Source organism: Ctenopharyngodon idella, chromosome 11 (assembly GCF_019924925.1).
Source record: "Ctenopharyngodon idella isolate HZGC_01 chromosome 11, HZGC01, whole genome shotgun sequence".
Lineage (NCBI taxonomy): Eukaryota > Metazoa > Chordata > Actinopteri > Cypriniformes > Xenocyprididae > Ctenopharyngodon > Ctenopharyngodon idella.
In genome coordinates, this window is record NC_067230.1 from 26926661 (window position 1) to 26951969 (window position 25309).

General features: G+C 35.6%; 2 protein-coding genes, 1 long non-coding RNA gene and 1 other non-coding gene across 9 annotated transcripts in view; all 4 read left to right on the forward strand.

Moving 5' to 3' along the window:
• The first annotated feature begins 584 nt into the window (after positions 1-584).
• LOC127522381 (uncharacterized) lies at positions 585-8661 on the forward strand. Its single transcript, XM_051912250.1, has 16 exons — positions 585-719; positions 2833-3117; positions 4062-4109; positions 4217-4267; positions 4404-4454; positions 4728-4778; positions 6083-6133; positions 6216-6266; positions 6390-6455; positions 6677-6754; positions 6892-6910; positions 7057-7108; positions 7227-7296; positions 7678-7773; positions 8350-8399; positions 8506-8661. Exons 1-16 carry the CDS (start codon positions 665-667, stop codon positions 8593-8595), a joined length of 1164 nt encoding a protein of 387 aa, XP_051768210.1. The 5' UTR covers positions 585-664; the 3' UTR covers positions 8596-8661.
• A 626-nt stretch (positions 8662-9287) lies between these two features.
• Positions 9288-12339, forward strand: LOC127522385 (uncharacterized). 3 transcript variants are annotated; one of them, XR_007932577.1, is made up of 5 exons: positions 9288-9975; positions 10620-10668; positions 10830-11011; positions 11339-11518; positions 11717-12339. It is a non-coding gene; the product is annotated as an uncharacterized LOC127522385 (long non-coding RNA). The 3 variants fall into 3 exon arrangements; XR_007932578.1 differs by having other exon boundaries at positions 9289-9975; positions 10644-10668; XR_007932576.1 differs by lacking the exon at positions 9288-9975 and having other exon boundaries at positions 9982-10668.
• A 584-nt stretch (positions 12340-12923) lies between these two features.
• Positions 12924-25309, forward strand: part of LOC127522378 (uncharacterized) — a 42879-nt gene continuing 30493 nt past the window's right edge. For 2 of the 4 annotated variants that reach the window (XR_007932574.1, XR_007932575.1), the window contains exons 1-18: positions 12924-13332; positions 14727-14762; positions 14893-15177; positions 16705-16749; positions 16921-16971; positions 18864-19163; positions 19589-19627; positions 19778-19819; positions 19899-19952; positions 20385-20432; positions 20599-20649; positions 21215-21262; positions 21371-21421; positions 21687-21764; positions 21887-21908; positions 23690-23741; positions 23859-23928; positions 24085-24175. Coding sequence is in view for 2 of the 4 variants with exons in the window: in XM_051912245.1 (XP_051768205.1) it covers positions 13278-13332; positions 14727-14762; positions 14893-15177; positions 16705-16749; positions 16921-16971; positions 18864-19163; positions 19589-19627; positions 19778-19819; positions 19899-19952; positions 20385-20432; positions 20599-20649; positions 21215-21262; positions 21371-21421; positions 21687-21764; positions 21887-21908; positions 23690-23741; positions 23859-23928 (1327 nt within the window). In the remaining 2 variants the exon portion in view is untranslated. The remainder of the gene's footprint in view (positions 13333-14726; positions 14763-14892; positions 15178-16704; positions 16750-16920; positions 16972-18863; positions 19164-19588; positions 19628-19777; positions 19820-19898; positions 19953-20384; positions 20433-20598; positions 20650-21214; positions 21263-21370; positions 21422-21686; positions 21765-21886; positions 21909-23689; positions 23742-23858; positions 23929-24084; positions 24176-25309) is intronic. The other 2 variants (XM_051912245.1, XM_051912246.1) reach the window with 2 other exon arrangements.
• On the forward strand, positions 14012-14084 carry LOC127523075 (small nucleolar RNA SNORD36). The gene has a single exon (XR_007932815.1). It is a non-coding gene; the product is annotated as a small nucleolar RNA SNORD36 (small nucleolar RNA).

Below are 25309 nucleotides of genomic sequence, written 5' to 3' on the forward strand. Positions count from 1 at the left end.
CTTGTGATGAATTTTGATTCATCATGTGACTCTCTTCACCGCTAGTGTTATTATGGTGGATGTCGGTAGATATTAAAGTACAAAACAGATTTTAGCAGCAACGTGGCCTTGCTAATTCAGCAGAAAAGAGCTGTTGGATTTACTGGTTTAATATATATCGTAAATCAGTTTTAATTTATACAGTTTACAGGTTGTTCTATAGGGGGGCTATGACAGAGAAAAGAAAAATGGACATAAATTTTAGCTGTATTATTTGTGTCCCCTTCAAAAAATTGCTCTTGTGAGCACGAGACCACACACACATTTATATGTTACACTCTAAAAAATGCTGGGTTGTTTCAACCCAAGTTTGTTTAAAAAATGGACAAACCCAACCATTGGGTTAAATTTTTAAAATTAATTTTTTAATCCAATGGTTGGGTTTGTCCATATTTGACCCAGCATTTTTTTAGAGAGTACTTTTACAAAACTACCTTTTGTCTTTCCTAGTCTGTGAACTTATAAAAAAAATGTTGCCTGTGGCCCAGATCTGCTGTACATGTGGTCACATGATGTAGGTCTTCATAGAACTGACTGCTATTAAATGTTTTCTGTGGTCTAATGTGTTACTTCCTAATTCATCCATTGTTTGAGTTTCATTCTCTCTTTTCTCATACTCGCTGTAATGGAGTTGTTCATCTTCATTGCTTTTCAGCTTCTTATAGAGGTTCAGTCTCACAGTAAGTGATCTCTGCTGTTTAATGTTGATAAAATACAGTATGTTCACATTTTTAGTGAAAAAAGTTTAATTGTCTAAAATTTTTCAGCATGTGTGATCAAAACATGTTTTAGTAGAACTGAGCAAACACATGAACCTACAACTTTTGTTTAAGACTTATTAGTTTTACTTTGTCATGAAAATTCATTAAACTGATTGCAATTACCCGATTAAGTCAATATTTGTGCAACTAGAAATAAGAATGCCTATATTAATTGGACTTGATCATGTAAACAACTTATTTGGAATATCCACTGTATTTATATCTGCACGTTCATTTGAACATAATTCTGGGTGTTACTTGATTGAGAAAGTGCAGTATTGAAGCTTGTTTCTGACATGGAATAAAAAATTAAAAAGGTAATTGCAACTTTTTATTTCACAATTCTGACTATTTGTTTTTTTTTTTTTTTTTTGGTTTTTTTAGAATTGTGAGATATAAACTTGCAATAGTGAGTTATTAAGTCATAATTGCGAGACAAAAAGTTGCAATTACCATTTTATTTTTATTCTGTGACAGAAACAAGGTTTCATAGTGCAGTTGTCGAAAATAATAAACAAATAAAACAGGGTTTTTTTTTCATAAATGAAATGAATACCCCTCATGGCCTACATTTTACCATTCATTGTGTAGTTGGGTGCTGTTATAGTTTAAATTTGTTTAAAGGTTAAACTAAAACGTGGAAAATGATGCATGTAAACGTGCTGAAGTTCTCAGGGCAGCTGTAAAATCACCTGCATCGACATTAATTCATTCTCCTGCTGCCACATAGGCTATTTTCAACACACACAGGCTCACTGGAAAAACATACCTATGTCAACACTTTTGCAAAACGCAAAATACGTACCAATACGTACATATATCACTGCAGTTTCTGACAGAAATGAACACTAGGGGCAGTAAAACGGCAAGCACTTTTAATCGTTTTCATACACAATTATTTATGAGGGCCAGATTATGGATTAATAGACTTGTTTTCACGCGGCTCGCACAATCATGTTATGACCTCAAAACACTTTTTACCATAGTGCATGATCTGTAAACGAATATATTTTGGAGTTTGCAACACTTACCCAGCTCCAGATGTTCCGTTTTACTTAAATAACAAGCTTTCTCAGTACAGAATTGTACTTGCGATGCGAAGAGCTCGGGTACAAATCCCGTGAAAGACCAGTCACGGTAAAACTCCTCAAAGTTCAAAAACAAGTTAAAATACCATTGTTACGATTGCACTTTTATTTCACACTTGCTTTTGTTAACACTATCGGGTAGGTTTAGTGTAGGTGTACTTTATTAAACGTGATGACGCATTAAGCCCCGGGTATACTTCACTTTCTGCGCTCAGTCGCGTCCGCGCATCAAAGTATACTAAACCACGGAGGCGCGCGGATGAACGAGTTCGACACATGCGCAGTACAATTTTTTCTATACTCTTTTTACCAGACATCGTGTCATCAACGGGACATTCGCTGGGAAGGATCGGAGAAGAAAAATAGTGCATCCACCATTGCAACATAGTTCAGAGAAGATACACCAAGAGAACAGGTATCAAAAACGATGGAGAAGGCATGCTTCTGAATTTACTCGTCTTGTTTTTGAATCGCTCTTTACACACTCATCTTTGACGACTGCACATTGTGCTCAGTACTGTGCGTATTGCCACTTAGTGGACTCTTCTGTCCTGCTTGCGCATGTGCTGTTGCACGCGCACCGTCCGCGCGGACTCGAAATTTGGGCTGCACGCGGACGGGGTGTGCGGCCGGCCGCGAGCCCTCCGCATGACGAAAATTACGTCATGCGGACGGTGCACGAACGCGAACGGCCGAAGTATACCCGGGGCTTTAAGCTTTTAGCGCCACTCACTGGACATTTAAATTCAGAACTGTCGCGAAACGTGCACGACGCAACGTATTTTGGGTTTTGAAAAAATGTTGACACACAGGTACGTTTTTCTAATGAGCTGTTCACTGCTGTTATTCTGGTCTGGAAAACGTTATTGCAATGTTTTTTATTTTATTATTATTATTATTATTATTATTATTATTATTAATTGTGGATTATATGACTTAAACAGGTTCACTTCAGAAACCCTTCATCAGTTATAATAGTGATGATGTCCAGCCCATCATATCATGTGAAATACCACTTCCAGTCAGAGCTGATTTCACCTGTAGTCTCTACACTGAGGATGATCTTCTGCACTCTCAGAAGAGACAGTCTGGAGAACGTCTTTGTATGTTTTATGTAACTCCTGGTGAACTCTTCACACGATCAGAGAACAGACAGCTGAGCTGTGATTATTCACTCAACACTGAACCTGAGATCAGATCACCGTGCAGTGAAACATACACCATCAGAGGTGAGGAATTTTTACTGTAATTATTATTATTATTATTTTACAGTTTTAATCAGAGACACCTGTAGAATTCTTACGCTGCTATGATTTATGTAGGCCATTAGAATATTATGAAAGTTTGATCAAGATACAAGAAAAGTCAGTATATGGAGAGAAAAAAAATAAATATATATATATATATATATATATGAGAAAGACTGAATGATACGACTGTATCTGTGTATTACATATATAGGGCACTTCTGGATGGATACTATTTATTAAGACCCATTCAATAAGCTATAATACAACACTGAAAGGTCAAATATACTAAATATAAATAGTAATAGTAATAATAAATAGTTGAATATGGTTAATCATAATCCTGTGGTAACAGTGGGACTCACTGTAGGTCAGTATCATCCATGAAGTCAGAAACAACAGTTGTGTGATGCTGTTACTGAATCAGTGCAGTGATCTGTGAAATCTTCTTACACTGAATAACTTGTAGGTCCTTTTCAGACAAACGTTTAACCACAGCATGACTTTGACAAATGAACAGTCTGATACATTTAGACAGGAAGGAAGTTGTGTTGTGTTGATCATATAGTTGAGACATCAGAGAGACAGACAGTGTCAGACGCATCTATGGAGGCTGATTGAGTCATTCTGTTCTGCAGCACCTTTTGAACTCTGTGACTTTACAAAAATTAACATGTTAATGTTTAATAAATGTTGAAGTCAGAAGTATTTCAATTCTTTCAGATATATACTTATTAATTATGACTTGATTAATTAAGATTTTTACACATTGCCAAAAAAATAGAGAACAAGATGGAAAAGTGTGTCTTTTACATAAATGGAAGAGCATGTCAGCTCTCACTCACTGGATCTCAGATCAGTATTTGGTCAGAAGGTCAGAGTTCATCTGTGAGAATAACCTGTTTCTACACTGAATTTGTCACAAGGTCAAAAATCATCTCCTCACTCTGATCCAGTGCCAGTGACAGTCCAAAGTAAGTTTTTTATTAATATAATAATATGAACCAATATGTGTGATGCACTTAAAATTTGCAAATTATGTAAAATGACTCTATATAATGCTGGTAAATTGTCTCTGCAGGTTCAACAACAACCACCACAGCACGTACTATTACAACAGCCACTACAAGTAGTAAGTTACTGATAACATCTTTTCTGGTTAATGTAGATTAAATTTGAGAAACAATTCCCTTCTGAAAAGTGATTCCCCTTGCACTGTGTTATTATTATTATTATTATTATTATTATTATTTTATTTTTTGTTTTAGACATTCATTTCATGTTAAACCTGATAACAAGCAAGGCAAAGGAAACCATGTGCAAGTTCATTCACTCTTCCTCAGCTCTAACAGTCCCTGTGTAAAATTAATATGCTGGATTCAAAAATATGGCTGGGATCCATTTTCAAAGTATCTTTTCATCTGTAACTCATAGTTTTAGTCTTTGAAGGTAAGCAGGAAGTACACAGAGAATTCAAAAAGACGAGGCTCATGATTGTGCTGCTTTTTTCGACATGGTTACTAATAGTTTATGAATTGTGTGTATATATTTTTTCAAACATTCTATTTACTATAACTATGTTTTTTCTGCAGTTTCCATTGTAACCTCTACTCTGCCAGATATCAGAAGTATGTCAGGACATGGTATGTATTTACTCTAGATGCCAGTCATACTGGGTGAACATTGCGTGTTTCACCTAATATGTTGCCTATTTTAGTCTATTTTTACATATACATGCATAATACAAAAAGATAATCCACTTTCCAATTATCTGTTATCATGGTTTTAACAGTGTTTAGTTCAGTACAATGTAAAAGAGATAGTTCATCCAAAAATGTAAATTATCCCATGATTTACTCACCCTCAAGCCATCCTAGGTTTATATGACAATTTTCTTTCAGATGAACACAATCCGAGATATATTTAAAAATATCCTTAGTCCTCCAAGGTTTATAATGGTTGTGAATGGTAACCCACATTCTGAAGACAGAAAAAATGCATCCATCCATAAAAAAAGTAATCCATACGGCTCCAGGGGGTTAATAAAGGCCTTAAAGCGAAGGGATGTGTTTTTGTAAGAAAAATATCCATATATAAAACTTTATAAATTCGAATAATGAGCTTCCGGTGGACGACCGTACGCATATAGAGTACCTCAGGGATGACATGTTTTTGTAGGCCAACCCGGAAGTTAGCGGCGCACGGTTTCCCTTGATCGAAAGCCAATGCATTTTTCCCCTAGACTTTTGGAAAATCATAAAAAATAAGCTCTGTGTTTAACAAAGGGTTATGACACTTACACGTTTTGTCTATCAAGATAATCTTTATAAGTTAACACAACATTTATACATTTTGAAGCCTAAATAAAGTCGTCAGATATAAGCTAACAGTAGGCTATAAACGGACTACAGCACACCATGGTCGCGGATCAACGTCACCACCACCAAGCTTCCTCATTTAGAAAGCAAATTTATTTAAAAAACCTTATTTCATTTAAAGACCTTATTTCAGGTGCAAAAACCCATTCAAAAAACCCAATGACTTCGGGGCGATGGAACCGGAAGTCCTAAAATGCTAACTCGCTTCCAGGTTTTGCCTACAAAAACACGTCATCCCTGAGGTACTCTATTGCACACATCAATTTGGGAGGAAGAGCAACCTTTGACCCGAACGCAATGACGAATGTGGAGGCGAAAAGGAGAGAGAGAAACAAAACACTGGTCACGAATTAGAAGTCTAAAATGAGAAATGTTAGAGGATTTCGATATAAGAGAAGAGGAGCTTGAGTTTGTTGCCCAGCCATTTTTGTTTGAACCGTGAGAAGCTTACGATATTCCTACATCCTGTGTCATACATTGCGTCAGAGGATTACTCATTTGGCGCAAGTCAACTTGCGCATTCTGTGTGCATTTTATTTTAAAAACAACTTAAGATGTTCTTTCTGCAGTTTCAACAGAAACATCCACTCAAAAAACTTCACAAACAAAGACAGAAATATGTGAGTAAAGTTTAGTGTACCTGACAATAAAAGTTTTCTCTTGTAATTCATATAGCTCATTATTTTACCATTTCAATTTCAGCAACAACGGCTGTCAGTTCCACCACTGAAACCCCGACATCCACCAGAACTGGTAACTTTCATAAATATCAGTAGAATGCCATATAATGAACATTCTTCTTACAGTGACTTCAAACACTGAAACACTGTTTATATTCATCATTTATGATTTAATTTGGGTTTTCTTCTGTTTCAGCGGTTTCTAGTGTTCACACTTCAACAACTGGTCCTAACGATCATCCACTCACACCACTACACAGAGGTTTTATTCTAAATCCTTTTCCTCCATATTTGAAATGATTTGACTACTGCATTCTCTTTCAGATCTCTGTAGAACATTTACTTCTTCCATGCACACAACAAAAGTAAAACAAATCTACAATCGCATCAATTGTCAGGTGGATTGATGTATCTAAAGCACTCATATTAATCATCATAATGCACATAAACATGTATTAAAGTGTTGGTTTTGTTTTGACACAGAAACATGGTTTATAGTTCTGGTTTCCACTGGTGTTGGTGTCATTTTGACTGGATTCATCTGTCTGTGTCGGTTTGCAAGTAAGTAAAGTTTATAATTGTTCACTCCATGCTGTTCAATATAGAAATGATCATGTGAATTTATCATTAAAACAAAATGACCAAATGCTGTACAGGAGTAAAAACTGAACATAATACAGTAGCTCATTGTTTTCTAGGTAAAAAAAGAAGAAAACAGTAAGTTTTATTTTTGTTTTTTATGGTTTTAGTTAACTATATTAACCCTGATTGTAGTCTATGAGCTGTATGTGCAAATGTTTATCACCTTATCTGATATATGCATGCATGAAAAGATGCCATAAAGATCAATATTTGATTCTTAGCAATAAAATGATATCAATAAGATCAGATGTGCCCATTCAAGAAATTGGTATGGTGAGTATCCTTGTAATTAATCTTTTCAATCACAAAGTTATAAATATATATTTATAATACCATAACAAGTAAGAATGGCTGAAATGGACATGACCTTAATTATTCTTAATGTTTTTAGAGTTCTGGACCTGCAGAGACATATTCTGTGATCACTTCTGTACCAGCCACATCTCAGCCCATATCTGTGGGTAAGAGAACATCAATCTCAGATAGCGTGAAAGTTTAGTAACAGATGCCACCAAAAAAAGACTGCTAAATAAAACTGCTGAGTTAAAAACACCATATAGTGACCACAGCTTCTCAGAAACTGGTACCATTTCCTCTTTCAAATCTTTAGCAGATCAGCATTATTAGCCACATCTTCTCTTAAAGGAACAGTTCACACCAAAATGAGCTAATTTACATAATGTTTACACTGTACAATGAAAGAAGCAGTGATGAGAGGCTGTAAAGCTTTTAAAATGACAAGTTTCAATCTTTAGGAAAAGCCATTTCACATTGGTCCAGTTGTTTTGGATGGTTTTCTATTGACTCTGTTTGACCCTCTTCATCATGCTGTTCTTCCAAAGGCCTCGAACACCCAGATTCCCATCAGGACAACACACCAGATCCCACAGCGACTTCCTCTTTCATTATGTCTGAAAATTCAATTTACCAACCCTCAGGTAAGTTTTTTCATTAGAGTGGTTATATCATGATGAATCAAATCTTTCTTGTTCTTTACTAATGGTTATTAGTAAAGAACTATTGAACTAATTACTAATAGTTACAGTTGTGGTCTAATGGTTAGAGAGTCAGACTTGTAACCTGAAGGTTGTGGGTTTGAGTCTCAGTGCCGGCAGGAAATGTAGATGGAGGGAGTGAATGAACAGCGCTCTCTTCCACTCTCATTACCCACAGCTGAGGTGCCCTTGAGCAAGGCACCTAACCCCCAATCACTGCCCTGTGCCGCAGCAAATGGCTGCCCACTGCTCCGGGTGTGTGTTTGTGTGTGTTCACAACACATCATGTCATTTTCACTTTACTAGGAAAACATGTTGTGGTTTCAAAACTTCCTCAGTTTTGCTCACATAAAAGCATTGAGAAGCTTGACCCACCCAATCACAGTGAGCTCATACAGAGGAAGTGGAACAAATACTAAATTCATCATAACTGTTGCACAATCAGTTTTATGACAGAGAGCTTGTTCATTCATGGTCAAAACACGTTCTTTAAAGTGCTATGACGCATCTGCTTTACAGAAGATTTGGTCAATACTCAACAGAAACAGGGAAATACAGAGGAAAATGAGGTAACGTGAACAGTCACACCCAAACCCACATAACCAAATGAGACGTCCATCATGAACAGAATACAAACACATTTATCTTGTCTGTCTTTATTTTTTTCCCCTCCAGGATGTTTACCACCTGTACTGCACGATCCCTGACAAACCAGTTCACTCAAATGCAGCAGATCAAGTCTACAGTTTGGTGAAGATGCACTGACGAGTCTCAAGTCTTGTTTCATAATGTACATTCATTATAAATAAAATATCTTTACTTGCTTACAAATAGGTTTTATTTTCATCATTTAGTGTTTGGTGTTGAATGCATTGTGACATCTGTGACCACCCAGAAGATTTTCTCTAGCTCAATACTTCCTTGTAAGAAGTGCTTGGGATTCAATAAGCTGAACTAAAAAAATTAATGATGAATGAAAAAATGTTTTTGCGCAAACATAATTTCAATATATTTGTAAAGAAAATTCATGTCTGCTGAGTGTTTTATAATGGATGCTGGCTGAAGAAGCATGTTTTGGAGGTCCTTTCCATTGGTCAGTAGTGTTTATGTACAATGATTCCCACAGGATTTTGTGAGACTATGAGGGGTGGATCTGTGTCCCTGTTGGAGGACAAGTCCAATCTGGTGCATTTAAGGGCTTTTCAACACTGTGCTTAAAGGATTAGTTCACTTTAAAATGAAAATTTACTCACCCTCAAGCCATCTTAGGTGTATATGACTTTCTTTTTTCAGACAAACCTGATCGGAGTTAAATTAATAATCACCCTGATGCTCCCAAGTTTTATAATGGCAATGCACAGAAACCACCTGTTTGAAACTCCAAAAAGTGCATCTATCCATCATAAACGTACTCTACATGGCTCTGGGGGGTTAATAAAGGCCTTCTGAAGCAAAGCGATGCATTTGTGTAAGAATAATATCCATATTTAACATGTTATAAAGTAAAATAAGTAGCTCCTGGCCAAACGGATTCTACTTATGTCTAAAGTGTAATTTTACTACGCTAGGGTGTAGCGTAGTATGTCATGGCATAGCGTAATCCCAGTAGTGCGTCGCGTAAGTTACGCTTAGACCTAACTTGTCTGGGTTAGTTATGATTAAATTGTTAATCAATGTCACTGGTAAACTGGTAAAACACTGGTAAAACGTTTCAAAGCATCGAAGGAATTGTCTCCCGTTTCAAAAGTTCTGTACACAAAACAGTTAAATTCACAGTTTGTACAAGAGCGTGTGTACATTGCAAAAAAATAAGCTAGTATTCTGTGAAATAGTATAAATAAACCCATTATGCTTCAGTAAATGAACCAAAGAACATGCCAGGTTTAAATAAACCACTGCTGGGTTTGTCTGTTTTGGTTCATATGTGGGTTGCTAAACAACCCAATGTGGGTTATTTCAACACGTTGGTTTTAGAGTGTACACTAATCTACATACAACTGATCAGTGCATAAAATGGTTTCCTATCTGATGTGCTGCTTCCTAATTCACCTATTGTGGGTCTCATTTTGTCTCTTTTCACACTCGCTGTAATGGAGTTGTTCATCTTCATGGCTTTTCAGCTTCTTATGGAGGTTCAGTCTTACAGTAAGTGATCTTAGCTTTTTTAGCAGAACATTCAAACACACAAAACTACAAAATGATTGAAAACAGTGGAATAAGAAACTGCATGTCTTTTTTGGGAATTATGTGTACATATTCTTAAACCTGCAAAACATGTAAAGGTCTTATTTGAAGCCTCAACCAGAATGTGCTTTAAATGAAAAATGATTGATCTGTTTTGAGTTGTTGCAGAATTCCCTACTGTATGCATATCTCAAGATGTTTTTAGAGAGTCCAGCTCAGTGAAGATGAGCTGTGGGAATCCTGAAAATACCAATGAGATTCTCATTTGGATCAATGAGGTTTCACTACCAAGCAATTTCTAAAAAACAGAAACTGAGTATTAAAATTCTGACTCTTACTCCTTACTGTATCTTTATGGCTGAAACAGTATGAGTATACTAGTATGCCATTTTGAATTTAACCTGTGGGAATAAAAACTGTTACATTTGCCCTGATGTGCACTATGTCACAGTGCACATGGCTGTAAGTGTGGTCGTTTGGTCTAAACTTTCATCTATATAAATGTACTATGTACAATATATAAAATGACTTCCTGTGGTCTAATGTTCTGATCTTCTCATTGTGTGAAACTCATTCTGTCTCTTTTCTCACTCGCTGTAATGGAGTTGTTCATCTTCATCGCTTTTCAGCTTCTTATGGAGGTTCAGTCTTACAGTAAGTCATTTCTCTTGTTTAATGGATTCTTCAACACTGCATGTCCACATATGTAGTGAAAAAAAAGTTTAATTGTGTAAAATATTATAGCACGAATATTACATGTGAAGTTATAATATGACATATTCATTTTGTTTTTGAATTCCTACTTGTAATTCCAGCTCGAATCAGCTAAAATATTGGCTTACTGAGCACAGGATTGATAAACCATCATGTCATTCTCCTGATGGCACAGTGACGGTTCTAGATGAGATATTTCACTGCTGTTCTTCAACTACCACTTTGAAGTCACATGTTCAAAAAACATCTCCTCACTCTGATCCAGTGACAGTAACAGTCCAGAGTAAGTTCTTCAAAAATCATATGTTGAAATAACTGATGAGAAAAGTAATATTTTTTTCTCAATGTTTCAACAGCGACCTCTACTGGTGACAACTGCCAGAAAAACATGTCACATTTAAAGTATAACACCATATACTACACCATATGACCATATATACTACCTTACATCTCAACATATATGTAGAACAGTCGTATAGTAAAGCGTTTCTGATATTTTCATGCTGCATTATATGATATGCTGTAATATTAATACCAGTAGCCTTCTAATTAAAGTATTTCCAGACTAAATGGACTCTGTGACATTGTTAATGTTAAATTCTCTTTGCAGATTCAGTGGCGACCTCTACTGGTGAAACTCTGACAACAGCCACAGAAACTGATATTCTGAATATCTGTAAGAACTGAAACAAACCTTGAAAACCTTGGCTTTCAGTAGTGCTGGTTTTCACTGGTGTTGGTTTATTTCTGTCTGGACTCATGGGATTCATCTGTCTCTGCCACTTTGACAGTAAGTTTAATTATGCATAAACTGAGCTCCATGATATAGAAACATAATAAAGTGTGTATCTGTGCAGGTTCTGATGATGTTCTCACAGAAAACATGGATGATTCATGATAAATGATTTATCCGTGTATATCATAATTTAAAAAAAAATTAATGTGCCTCGTAATCTTTAATCAAAATAACTTCCCCTCCCTCATACAGCGACATCTCTTCTCTGATGATGTGTTTACTGGCGTGAGGGTGGGACAACCTGTCACTCACATGAGATCGACCAATAGCAAATCACAACCATCCAATTCCTGATCAAAATCAAGTCCTGCCCTATATTCTTACTTCTTTGAGAAGTTGTTTCACTTGGATATAGAGAAGAAAAGGCTATCGCAACTTCCCTTTCATGTCAACTTTAAATGTTACTTTTTACAAAACCTCCTTCCATCTTTCCGAGTCTGTGAGTACAAAAAAACGTTACATGTGGCCAGTGGCATAACTTTGTTATGGTGGTGCTGGTTACATCAGAAATGTACTGATAAATGCACAAAAAATAACATTACTGTCCAGAAATCAATTTCAGTATTACATTGAGTTTAATTTATCACTGTTCACTCCAGTGCTGATATAGATAAATTAACTAAATTAATAACTATTGATTCTTACAACCGAATGAATCAATACTGAATTTACTTAAGATGGACAATGACACCATTTTCTTTAAGAGCTGCTGTGCAGCCAAAATTATATACCAGTTATCACTGTAAAGCTGCTTTGACACAATCTGCATTGTAAAAAGTGCTATATAAATAAAGGTGACTTGCCTTGACATAGAATTCATGTTTAATGTGATAGTTTCATCTTTACATTTACTATAATACAATATGTTGTTAGTTTCGAGAGTATTTACATTAGTGAATGAATACGTAGATCCGCATTAATGATTTGTGTGTCCTAATGGACTGGTGATAAAATATATTTTAAGCGTGCCAGAGGTTCTGGGTTATAATAAGCCTGTTTATTTTATTTATTTTTTCTCATTAAAACCAAAGATGTGCATCAGTGATTGTATATCAAGAGCAGGGTTTGTGTGCATTTTGTTTTGTGATTTCAACGAAAAAAATGGAGAGTCTTCGCAACAGCGTTAAAAAGTTAGTTCACCCAAAAATGAAAATTCTGTTATCATTTACTCACCCGCAAGATGTTCCAAACCTTTATGAATTTCTTTCTTCTGCTGAACACAACAGAAGATATTTTGAAGAATGTTGGTGACCAAACAGTTGATGGGCCTTATTGACTTCCATAGTATGGGGGAAAAAATACTATGGAAGTCCATGGGGTCCATCAACAGTTTAGTTACTGACATTCGTCAAAATATCTTTATTTGTGTTCAGCAGAAGATAGAAATTCATACAGGTTTGCTAATCAACTGGAGATGTTTCTTTTTACTACATTGGGAGCAGTGGTACACGTCAAGTCACTTTCACTTTACATCTGTGCCGCGAAATGTTTCAAAAAGTGGTGGGGACAATACTGACCCTGGCAAAAAATGGTGGGAACACGTCCTACCTGTCCCACCTACAAATTACGCCTATGCATGTTGCCCAGATCAGCCCTCTGTTACATTGAATACAGCTGTACATGTGGTCTCATGACGTACATTCATCTTCGTAGAACTGACTGCGCAAGTATTAGATGGTTTCCTGTGGTTTAATGTGTAACTTCCTAATTCACCTATTGCGTGAGTCTCGTCTCTTTTCTAACTCTTGCTGTAATGGAGTTGATCATCTTTATTGCTTTTCTTCTCCTTATGGAGGTTCAGTCTTACAGTAAGTGATCTCTGTCGTTTAATGTTGAATTAACACCGTATGTCCACATTTGTAGTGAAAAAAAACATTTGTCTAAAATATTTCAGCATGTGTGATCTGTACGTTTGTGTTTTAGTAGAACACAGCGAACACATGAACCTACAACCTCTGCTTTATAGACGTTTTACTTCAGCTATGACATGAAAAGTCATTAAACTGATTTCAATAACCTGATTAATCCATTTATTGGAATTTTGGATCATGTAAACACCTTATTTGGAATATCCACTGTACAAGAAAATTCATTTTTGAAGTGCATGATAAAGAAACCTTTTTTTTTTTTTTTTGCCAAACATTAAAAGAAATGGACTTTAAGACCCTTTGGTGAAAATCAAGTTTTTAATGCTGTTTATGTCTATGTGGTGTTTTTAATATACTTTAAAACAAACCATGTGCAAATTCATCAGTCAACATCATTGCTGAGTGTTTTCTCCTTACAACTGCAGTGTATCAAAGACAGTTTAAAACTGTCCGTTTCTTACTGTCACAAACGTAACCAATCCTGTCGATGTACGGGGTGAGGCTTTTCCTATCAGCTCAGTGGGCATTTTAACACAGTGAGCACAAAGTCACCTTTAAGAAGGGACAGGAAAAATCAGGAAGATTTTGCAATATAGCGGGTGAATTATGTATGTGATGTATGTAATGATGAACTATATGTCTTTCTCCACTGACTTTCTATGTTGTTCAAAGCATTTTAATACTGATTCATAGAAGGCAGCTATCTGACTCTGAGATGGTGACTGGGAACATGGTTTGTGTAACATTAGCAACACATTATTAGCTGTTTAATTAGCCAAAGGCTAATCTTTTTAATAACTGTTATGTGTCCAATGTAGGGAGCAATATATAAAATGCATTACCATTATGATACATTGTCTTGTAGATGACCCAGTATAATTCACTCTTCCTCTTCTTCTGAATTTTCTTAAGTTTCTGGTTCAAACATATTGCTGAATTAAATCAATATTTCCACCTGCCATTGTGTATCGTTTACTAGAATTGACCGAGTGGATCAGGTAATCTGAGCTGGTGTGATGGAGTGGAGGCGGGGACTAATTTGCATATTCATGAATCTGTGTAAACTAAATGAAGCAAGGGTGTAGAACTGTTTTAAGGCTTGTAAAAAATATTTTCAAAGGAAAAAAAAGCTTAAATATGTCATTTTGATTATCTAAGATGAGTTTTAAGGGATAAAATTATTGACTGCAGGGGGACTTTGCAAGACCATTGAATTTAGTTTAAATTTGTTTAAAGGTTAAACCAAAACATAGGCTATGATTGGAAAATGATGCATGGAAAAGTGGTCAGTAAGAAGATGTAATGATTGATTGATCTGTTTGTGGTTGTTTCAGAATCTCCTGCTCTAAAAGTATCTCCAGATGTCATAAGTGAGTCCAGCTCAGTGAAGATGATCTGTGAGACTCCAGCAGACGGTTCTTCTGCATTAGATACTGTTATTGCAATGTTATTTATTTATTTTTTTGTTATTATTAATAATGGATTAATTGACTAAAACAGGTTCACTTCAGAAACCCATAATCAGTTATAATAGCGATGATGTCCAGCCCATCATATCATGTGAAATATCACTTCCAGTCAGAGCTGATTTCACCTGTAGTCTCTACACTGAGGATGATCTTCTGCACTCTCAGAAGAGACAGTCTGGAGAACGTCTTTGTATGTTTTATGTAACTCCTGGTGAACTCTTGACACGAATAGTGAACAGACAGCTGAGCTGTGATTATTCACTCAACACTGAACCTGAGATCAGATCACCGCGCAGTGAAACATACACCATCAGAGGTGAGGACTTTTTACTGTAATCATTTTTTTACAGTTTTAATCAGAGACACCTGTAGAATTCTGAAGCCAGTATGATTTATGTAGGTCATTAGAATATTATGAAAGTTTGATCAATAAAAGAAAAGGTCAGTATTTACAACAAATAAAAACATATGAGAAAGTTGATACTACTGTATCTGTGTATTACATCTATTGGGCACTTCTGGATGGATACTATTTATAACAACCCTTTCAATAGGCTGTATAATACAACACTGAAAGGTCAAAGACACTAAATATATTGGCTGGCATTGGTCATGTAAGGAACCCCGCATCGGCCCAAAAACGGAATCCGACGGCCTGGGCGAAGGTTAACGCGTGTATGCCTTTTCAGCGCATCTGTGAAGTTCACTTAATTTCACTCGTTTAATCTGACTCCAATTTTAAATGATTATTACCCTTAGGTTTCGTTCCCAATTGGAAATTAATCATTTGTTATGTATTAATTTTGATTTTTGATTATTCTGGGTATCTCATAATTTCAATTATTCGTTTATTACGGTCTCATCATCGCTTAGAGAAATTCACATCGGCCGACTGCGTTCTCACGGACATAAATTCGCCAGTTTATGATCTAGTCAGAGGATGCAGAGTTAACTAATGCATTTGAGTCGAACCGCCACATGCTTGTTCATACAAAAATACAGTTTTCTTAGTCACGATACTGCAACTTGCTAATTCAATAACAGACAAACTCAAAAAGTCCCATGATGTGCCAATATGCTCCTTTCATGGGGCTCTCTGGCTTGGCCTGTCCTGACGCAGATTTACGGAAATGACGGACTCCATAATCTACTGGTCATAATGATTTCAGAAGAATCCAGAGTAAATCAAAATATAACATTTTATTTGTCAAGTAAAAATGTATCATGTCAATTTCATAGTTGGACAATTAGAAGCCAATTCAGAAATAATAAATGCATAACATCAACTGAAATGCACATGCACACAGTGGTGGATTAGTGTTTGAAGACACTTGTCCACCACTGTGTGGGGGCTTCTGGCTACAGAAAATCCCCCCTGACTGCTTTGCACTTTACCTTATATACCAAGACCAGAACAAAAGGATTGTAAATTTTTATTACACCAACACCTGTTTTCGGGGGAGAGGAGTGGGTTTTCACAAGTGACACCACACAAAAGGAGGACAGAATTCTCCTTAGTTTTCAGTCTTCTTCATAATACCAGTGACTGCTGTGAAATTGAGACCATTTTACCAATGGTACATTTACTTAGACATTTAAAATGATACCAAACATGAAAGGAATAAACAATAGATACACCAGATACATTATACTTCTTGGAGAACTTTCAGTGACTTGAGTCAGGGGGAAAGGAAGGAGGGTGTGTGTGTTTTGGGGGGAGGGCTATTGCATCCTGTAGATGTGTGAGGGCAAGGCGTTGTCCTATGCTATTTCTTTGAGATCTTCTCTCCAGATAAGCTTTATTGCTTTATTGCATGGTGCTTGATCTCAGTTTTTGTCTTAGCAGGAAAATCAAGTCTTACAGTCATGACAACAGCCATGACAACCTGTGAGTAAATGAGTTAAAATAAGAAATTATTCTTATTACACCTTGAATGATGTGATAATTGGTATATTTGTAGATGATAAGTAATAATACTGATAACACTTTGTCTGGTTATTCTGAATTAAAAGTGAAAAATGATTCCCCTTGCAATACAAGTTATTTTTATATTTGTAGACTCACTTTCCAAGTCAAACCTGCCAACCAGCACAACAAAGGAAACCACATGTAAGTTCATCCACTCTTCCTCATTGGTAAAAATCACTATATGTTGGATTCGTAAATCAGATTTAAAAAATATAACTAGGATCCATTTGCTCAACCAAGGCTCAACTCTGCAAACGTTTCCAAACGTTGAGCAGCATGAAAGTTTACTTTGATTATGCTGATTTTCTCAATGTTAAATTTTTTATCTATTGTTTTTCGGTGTGTATTTTGATCTTAACACCTTTAACCTTATTGTTTATTATTCTCAGGTTAGGTAAAGTAAGTCGAGTCTGGCCTAAATTATAAGCATTTTAAATTACTTACAATTTGGTCAGAAGACTCCTCTGTGGTATGTTCTTGTTCAAAGTCTTAAAACACTATAAATCAAGCCAAGGTAGGCAGCTTTTGTAATCAATTAAATTTCTTTTAATTGGTTACTTTTCTTTTTATAATAAACAAAAATGTAAAGGCAAATAAAACTTCATCATTAAGGTATAAAATACAGTAATCACTCTTTTCAGTCAAAGGTGTAGTCAGCTCTGGGCTTCCCATCTTCAGCTTGGGGTTTCTTGTCCTCAGTTCTGGGCTTCTAGGCGTCGGGGTACTGACGTATCAGTATCCGAAGAGGCAATCAACTCCTCAGTTTTTTATACTCGTGTTGTTTATTGCAGACGTTAGGTTATCTTCTTGACTGACGTATGTTGTAACTTTCCCAAAGTTTCCAGATCCTTCTCAATGCCTTGCAGGTGCAAGCTGTCTGGCTTTTGTGTCCTTGAACTCCAGTAAACTTAGCCAAGATGGCTGATGTCCTTATAAGGTTCTAGGAGTAGAACCACAGTTCTCTGTGTCCTTGAGCACACACACATAGAACCACACACACATATCAACAATAACTGTACATCTCTGGCCATACAGTATAATACATTTCTTAGAAACAAACAAAAATAAATAATAAAAATATTGTAAGCAATGCCTAATATTTAATACGTTGGCCAAATGTGTAGCAACAGACATCCAAAATCTACACAAGGAGGCAGGGTAATTGCATTTTCTTGATATAATACAACACTATTAAGTCAGAAACAAAATACTGAAGCTGATAGTAGCAGTTTTACTGTAGCAGTTTTAGTGATGCTGAAGATAGAACATCAGTACAGTGATCTGTGAAATCTTCTTACACAGAATAACTTGGAGGTTCTTTTCAATAAAAGCATGACTTTAGCAAGTAAACTATCTGATATTTAGGCAGGAAGGAAGAATTGCTTCAGCTGATCATGTCAGAGAGCTATAGCCATCGTCTGACACATGGAAAGAAGCTTCTTTCTAATATGATGGTGAGAGGAGAAACTTAAAGCAATTTATTTAATATTTTAAAGCTTCTTTGTAAGTTTTTATTGGGCCATTCCTGTTTTGTAACACTTCTTGAACTCTTTTTAATACACAAACTAATACACTTGTGTTGAAGTGAGAAGTATTTCAGTTTAATTATCCTCCAGTTTAATTATCCTGCTCTGGTTAAGCTCATTATATGACATTATGACTTGATTAATTATGACTTTTACATATTCAAATTAAGAACCATTGCATAGTGAGTGATTGACAGTCAGTTTAAAACAACTTTTGAAGTGTTGATATTATCATATAGATTTTTGTATTTTGTCAAACCAACTGATATTACAAACCATCACAGAAAATAAGTCAGTTGCTAATACTGTTGTTTGTGCTGTAGTTTCCCCTCCAAAATGATGCTGCTTCCTGAAGGATGATGTCATTAAAGAACTGCTTTTTAATAGTTTAAAATTACAAAAGACTAACATGATGAAAGTTAAGTTTTTGCAACTTTCAGAAGAGTCACCTGCTTCTAATCTGAGATGTCTAGATGAATATTGTTTTTTCTCTTTTTTCTTCATTAGATCTTACTCAGGCCAAGTTAACAGCATCTGCTTCAGTTATTAAGGAAACAGACACAGTTCAGCTGAGCTGTGAGAATACTGAAGATCTGAAGATAGAGATGTGTTACTTTAACATAAATGGAAGAGACAGTAACTCAAAACTGAACTCATCATGTCAGCTCTCTCTCAATGGATCTGAAATCAGTATTTGGTCAGGAGGTCAGAGTTCATCTGTGAGAATAACCTGCTTCTACACTGTGAAGAAGTCACAAGTTCTCGTACCATCTCCTCACTCTGATCCAGTGACAGTGACAGTCCAAAGTGAGTCTTGAGAAATTCATGTATTGATAAATAATCTGTTTAAAAATGTATTTCTATCAAAAAACAAACACCAAAGTCCTTTGCATAGCTCTATCCAGTGTGATTTACTTAAGTTCATTATTCAGCTTCATGAGTCTATGATATGGGCTGTTCACCTTTGTAATGTTTCTCTATACAGTAGGATTATTGAAAGCAAAATTAGCATCTGTTTATATAAAACTAAATGAATAAACTTATTGTCTCATTCTTAAAATTTACAGTGCTTATTTGTTAAACCTTATCAAATCTTATTTGATATAAACCAGTACAGACATAGTATGAAAAAAAAAGTTGTATATGAAGGCTCTGCACCTTTGACGTTTGCTTTAAAGTTAAATTTTACAACTATTCCCTGTAATACTGGTAAACTGTTTTTATGGTTTCAGCACCAGATGCACATCATGTTACGACAGCCAAGAAAACCTGTGAGTAATTAAGATTGTAAAATCAAAAAGACACCATTCTTATTCCACCTTGAATGATGTGGCAATCATTCTTTCAAGCTCATTATTATCTCATTATCGAACATTTTATTATACATCACTGCAAATTTTAAAATGTGTTTTTTTTAACAGCTTTACCTTTATTGTCCACTTCTGAAACATACAGTTCAGCTGGTAAGTAACTTACTGGTAACACTTTTTCTTGTTATTCTGGATTAAAACTGATTCATCTTGCAATATGTTTTTTTAATAGTAGTAGACAGCCATTCCAAGTCAAACCTGCCAACCACATCAGAGGAAACCATATGTAAGTTCATTCACTCTTCCTTAATGGTAAAAGTGACTGTAGAATTAATATGTTAGATATAAAAGTCAGATTCAAAAATATAACTGGGATCCATTTGCTCACGAGCAGCATGAAAGTATTAATATGATTTATTTAAGCTCATTATTCAGTTCACATATCTATGATATGGGCTGTTCACTCTTGTAATGTTTCTCTGTATCACTGAAAGCAAAATTAGTGTCAGTTTACAGTATATAAATAATCAACTCATTGTCTCATTTGGTTCAGTAATGTCCTCATTGGATATAAGCCTGTACAAGATCTGAACATTTTACATATGAAAAAAAGTTGTGAAGGCTCTGTGTACCATCAACCACAAAGATGGTCTTGACATTTGCTTGAAAGTTAAATATTGCAGTTACTCCCTGTAATACTGGTAAACTCTCTTTACAGTTTCAACACCAGCTACCAATGCACATGTGACAACAGCCATGACAACCTGTGAGTAAATGAGTTAAAAAAAGAAATTATTCTTATTACACCTTGAATGATGTGATAATTGGTATATTTGTAGATGATAAGTTACTGATAACACTTTGTCTGGTTATTCTGAATTAAAAGTGAAAAATGATTCCCCTTGCAATACAAGTTATTTTCATATTTGTAGACTCACTTTCCAAGTCAAACCTGCCAACCAGCACAACGAAGGAAACCACATGTAAGTTCATCCACTCTTCCTCATTGGTAAAAATCACTATATGTTGGATTCGTAAATCAGATTTAAAAAATATAACTAGGATCCATTTGCTCAACCAAGGCTCAACTCTGCAAACGTTTCCAAACGTTGAGCAGCATGAAAGTTTACTTTGATTATGCTGATTTTCTCAATGTTCAATTGTTTATGAATTGGGTAAAAAAAAAAAATTAAAGTTCAATAATGCATCTACATTTTGTGGCATTGTTTTTTTCTTAAGTTTCCATGGCAACCTCTACTCTGTTAACAGAACAATGTCAGAACCCAGTACTTAGATGCCAAGATAGTAACCAAATAGGAAGTCACATGACTCAAGAAGAGACTGTGTGGCTTATGAACTGAGCTGGACTCTCTTAATTCTGTAGCTTCATAATTTCATTCAAAAACATCTTAGTTCATTTTGTATTGGTCATTCACATTCCAATTGTTTGTTTATCATAGTTACAGCTATAACTTTATATTTAAAGATTTATGCCAGTCTTTAAGACAACTTTCATTTTAAATACACACCATGATGTTCTCACTGCAGTTTCAACAACGTCCACACAAAAAACGTCACAAAGGGACACAAAAATATGTGAGTAAATTTTAGTGTTCCAATGAAAACATGTACCTGACATTAAAATTCTTTCATAGTGTGTTTATTATATCTCATATGGCTAATTATTTTGCAATGTATTTTCAGCAATAATGGCTGCTGTTTCCACTACTAAAACCCCAGAATCCACCAGAACTGGTAACTTTAATATATCAGTAGAACCCCATATAAGAAAAATTCTTCTTTTTACAGTGACTTCATCAAACACTGTAAAGGCTAATTCACACTGCACAGACAGACACCAACAAATGGCAACAGGCACTTTGTCGGGTCTTGTTGGATCAGTGTTTTACCCATGTTGGCACCTGTGAATTGGCCTTAAAACTGCTGTTTATAATCATCATGCTTTGGTCAAATGTGACTGTTGACTGTTGCATGAATTAGATGTTTTGTTTTGACACAGACACATGGTTTATAGCTCTGGTTTCAACTGGTGCTGGTGTCATTTTGACTGGACTCATCTGTCTGTGCTGCTTTGCATGTAAGTCAAGTTTTCAAACATACATTTTTTGTTTGTTCTGGTGTTTATATTGAGTTTCATATTGTTTAGTATAGAATTTAACATCTAAGCTAAAATTGAACATAATGGTCGTTGTTTTGTAGGTAAAAAAAGAAGACGAAAAAAGTAAGAGTTTTTCATGCATTCAATTCAGTAGTCTGAATTATGACAAAGGGCTTGGTCATGAAGGTTAAAACTAGAGATGCACCGATCGATCGGCCGATCGAGTTAGCATTTTAGGACTTCCGGTTCCATCGCCCCGAAGTCAATGGGTTTTTGCTAAATCACCTGAAATAAGGTCTGTGGTTAACAAAGCCTCTAAATATTTTCACGTTTTGATCTATGACATACAACACACCAGTTATAACCCACTTGTGATTTTTTAAACCTTTATTGTGTCTTAAAAATGGCGGTTGCTAACAAATTGCTAAAAGGGACTACTTCCTTTGGCGGGGACTTTAGACGTCATCATGACAAACAGGACATTTGGACAGCATTTCTCATGAAAAAGTGGATAAGTATTCGTACACAGCGCAGATCATAACCAGCAAGCATGTTTTTAAATAAAGTTGTTTTTTAAATAACGTTTGAGGAAGCTTGGTGGTGGTGACGTTGATCCATGACCATGGTGTGCTGTAGTCTGTTTATAGTCTACTGTTAGCTTTTTATATCTGACGACTTTATTTAGGCTTCAAAATGTATAAATGTTGTATTAACTTATAAAGATTATCTTGATAGACAAAACGTGTAAGTGTCGTAACCCTTTGTTAAACACAGAGCTTATTTTTTGCGATTTTCCAAAAGTCTATGGGAAAAATGCATAGGCTTTGGATCGAGGGAACCCGTGCGCCACTAACTTCCGGGTTGGCCTACAAAAACACGTCATCCCTGAGGTACTCTATTGCGCATAATTTTAGTCATTCCCGCAGGTTTCGCGCTCACACCAAAAGCGTGCGCACCACTGATCTATATTAGTGGACCGCACAAGCCACGCTCAGTCTCAAACAGAGACGACTGAAGTCAAACAGAGTCACAAGTACCAAAATGAGTGTCTTACTGCGCTTAAACTGTCAAATACATACAAAAATATGTCAAAACCAGCGGCACAGGCAATCTTGGCGAGTATTCAGATAAACAGAGTCAGTTTTGAATCGTTAAATAGCTAAGAAAGTGAACCCATGTTGTGTGTAACAGTATTGGGTCTGTTGAACACCGTTCATAAACTCTTAAAGGGACAGCAGTCCAATATTCCTGCTGCTGTCTGTCATGTTAATCAAAGAACAAAAGTAAGAACTTTAATGGTAAGAATTGATCTGTATTAATATTTACAATAAAGACTACAGAAATTAAGGTAACCAATGTAAAATAACACTGAATTTGATTAGCCTACTTTAATTTCTGTAGTATTTCTTACCTGAATAAAAACCCAGTAAACCTGAAAAATTTAGTTTCATAGCTCTCTTTATTCTATTGCATTTATTTGAGCTGTTTATATTTTATTACTGACTTTTTACTTGTGTTTTTTTTATGAAAATAAAACTTTGCGTTGAAGAAAAGTAGATTTTTGTTTGTATATGTTGTCAATTATAGTTCTTAGAAAGAAAATCGGAATCGGCAAAAATCGGTACCGTCAGATCACACTAACAAAAAAGCGGAAATCGGAATCTGCCAAGAAAATTGCATCGGTGCAGTTAAAACATTTGTTATTTAAAGTGATATGACTATTTAATGCAGACTACTACTACATTAAACCTATTTCATGCATTCCATTCAGTAGTCTGTGATAATATGTTTTGTAGTAGGCCTATATTTTTGTAGTCTAGGAACTATGAGTGTAAATGTTTATCACCGTATCTGATATATGCATGCATGAAAAGATGTCATTAAGATCAATATTTGATTCTTAGCAATAAAATGAGATCAATAAGATCAGATGTGCCCAGTCAAGAAATTGGTATGGTGAGTATCTTTGTAATTAATCTTTTCAATCACAAAGTAATAAATATATATTTATAATACCATAACGAGTAAGAATGGCTGAAATGGACATGACCTTAATTCTTCTGTGTTTTTTAGAGTTCTGGACCTGCAGAGACATATTCTCTGATCACTTCTGTACCAGCCACATCTCAGCCCATATCTGTGGGTAAGAGAACATCATTCTCAGTAAATGATCTCAGATAATGTGAAGCTTAGAAACAGATTTGCCCAAGAAAGATAAATAAACCTGCTGAATTAAAAACACCATATAGTGACCACAGCTTCTAAGAAACTGGTGCCATTTCCTCTTTCAAATCTACAGCAGATCAGCGTTATTAGCCACATCTTCTCTTAAAGGAACAGTTCACACCAAAATGAAAATCATTTACTCACTTTCTTGCTGGTCCAAACCTGTAAGTCTTTCTTTCTTCTGTGGAACAAAAATGAGCTGTTATTTTTGTCAGAATGTTTACGCTATCTATATAATAAAATCAGCACTTTTAAAGTGCTGTAGAGCTCCTATAACTCTTTCAGTCTTTATTTGAAAACCGTTTTCCCTTACAGTCTGAGTGTACATTTACACAGCAACGCTGTACTAAAAACAGAAAAGTTTTTTATTTGCGTTTTTCGTGTACAGATGACAACATTGTTATGATCCCCGTTCACACGGATCTGCGAAAACGACTAAAAACGCTGTGTTATGCATGCCAGGCCAGTAGTTGGCGATGTCACTTTGTAAAGAAACAATAAGCACCTATAGACTGAACATGTAAGATGCATGAGCATGATGTCACCGTTTTTACAAATTCGCATTTTTACATGGAGACAATAACAGTATCATTTTCAAAAACTTGCACTTTGAAACCTGTTTTCAAAAATTTGCGTTTTCAGGCTCCCAAAACGCGTTTGTTGAGCAAATGAATGGCCAAAACCCATAAAAAGTTCTGTTTTTATTGTAGTTAAAAAAGGTGTAAAAAAACAAAAAACAAAACAAAGCATCTATCCATAATATAAGTAATCCATACGGCTCCAGTGGGTTAATAAAGGCCTTCTGAAATGAAGCAATGGGTTTTTCTAAGAAAAATATCCATATTTAAAACTTTATTAACTATAATAACTAGCTTTCGGCAGACAGCTGTATGCATCGATTTGCAGCGGAAGAGCAACCTCTGACCCGACAAAAACACCGGTCATGAATTAAAAGTCTAAAACGAGAAATTTTAAAGAGAAACGTCGGAGGATTTTGATATAAGAGGAGCTTCAGTTTGTTGTCTAGCCCTATTTGTTTAAACCGCGAGAGGCGTCTATAAGCTTACACTAGTCCTACATCCTTCGTCAGACAACGCATCAGGGGTTACTTATTTCGTGCAAATTGACTTACACAGTATGTGTATGTCGTCTGGCAGAAGCTAGTTATTTGAATTTATAAAGCTTTAAATAAGGATATTTTTCTTACAAAAACCCATCGCTTCACTTCAAAAGGCCTTTATTAACCACCGGAACCATATGGATTACTTTTATTATGGATGGATGCATTTTATTTTGCT

Excerpts from the sequence above, each read along its gene's own strand:
- LOC127522381 (XM_051912250.1), top strand. The coding sequence starts at position 665 with ATGGAGTTGTTCATCTTCATTGCTTTTCAGCTTCTTATAGAGGTTCAG. Across the intron at positions 3,118-4,061 it reads TGAAACATACACCATCAGAG|GTCAAAAATCATCTCCTCAC; the intron begins GTGAGGAATTTT and ends ATTTGTCACAAG. Across the intron at positions 6,134-6,215 it reads ACAAACAAAGACAGAAATAT|CAACAACGGCTGTCAGTTCC; the intron begins GTGAGTAAAGTT and ends TTTCAATTTCAG.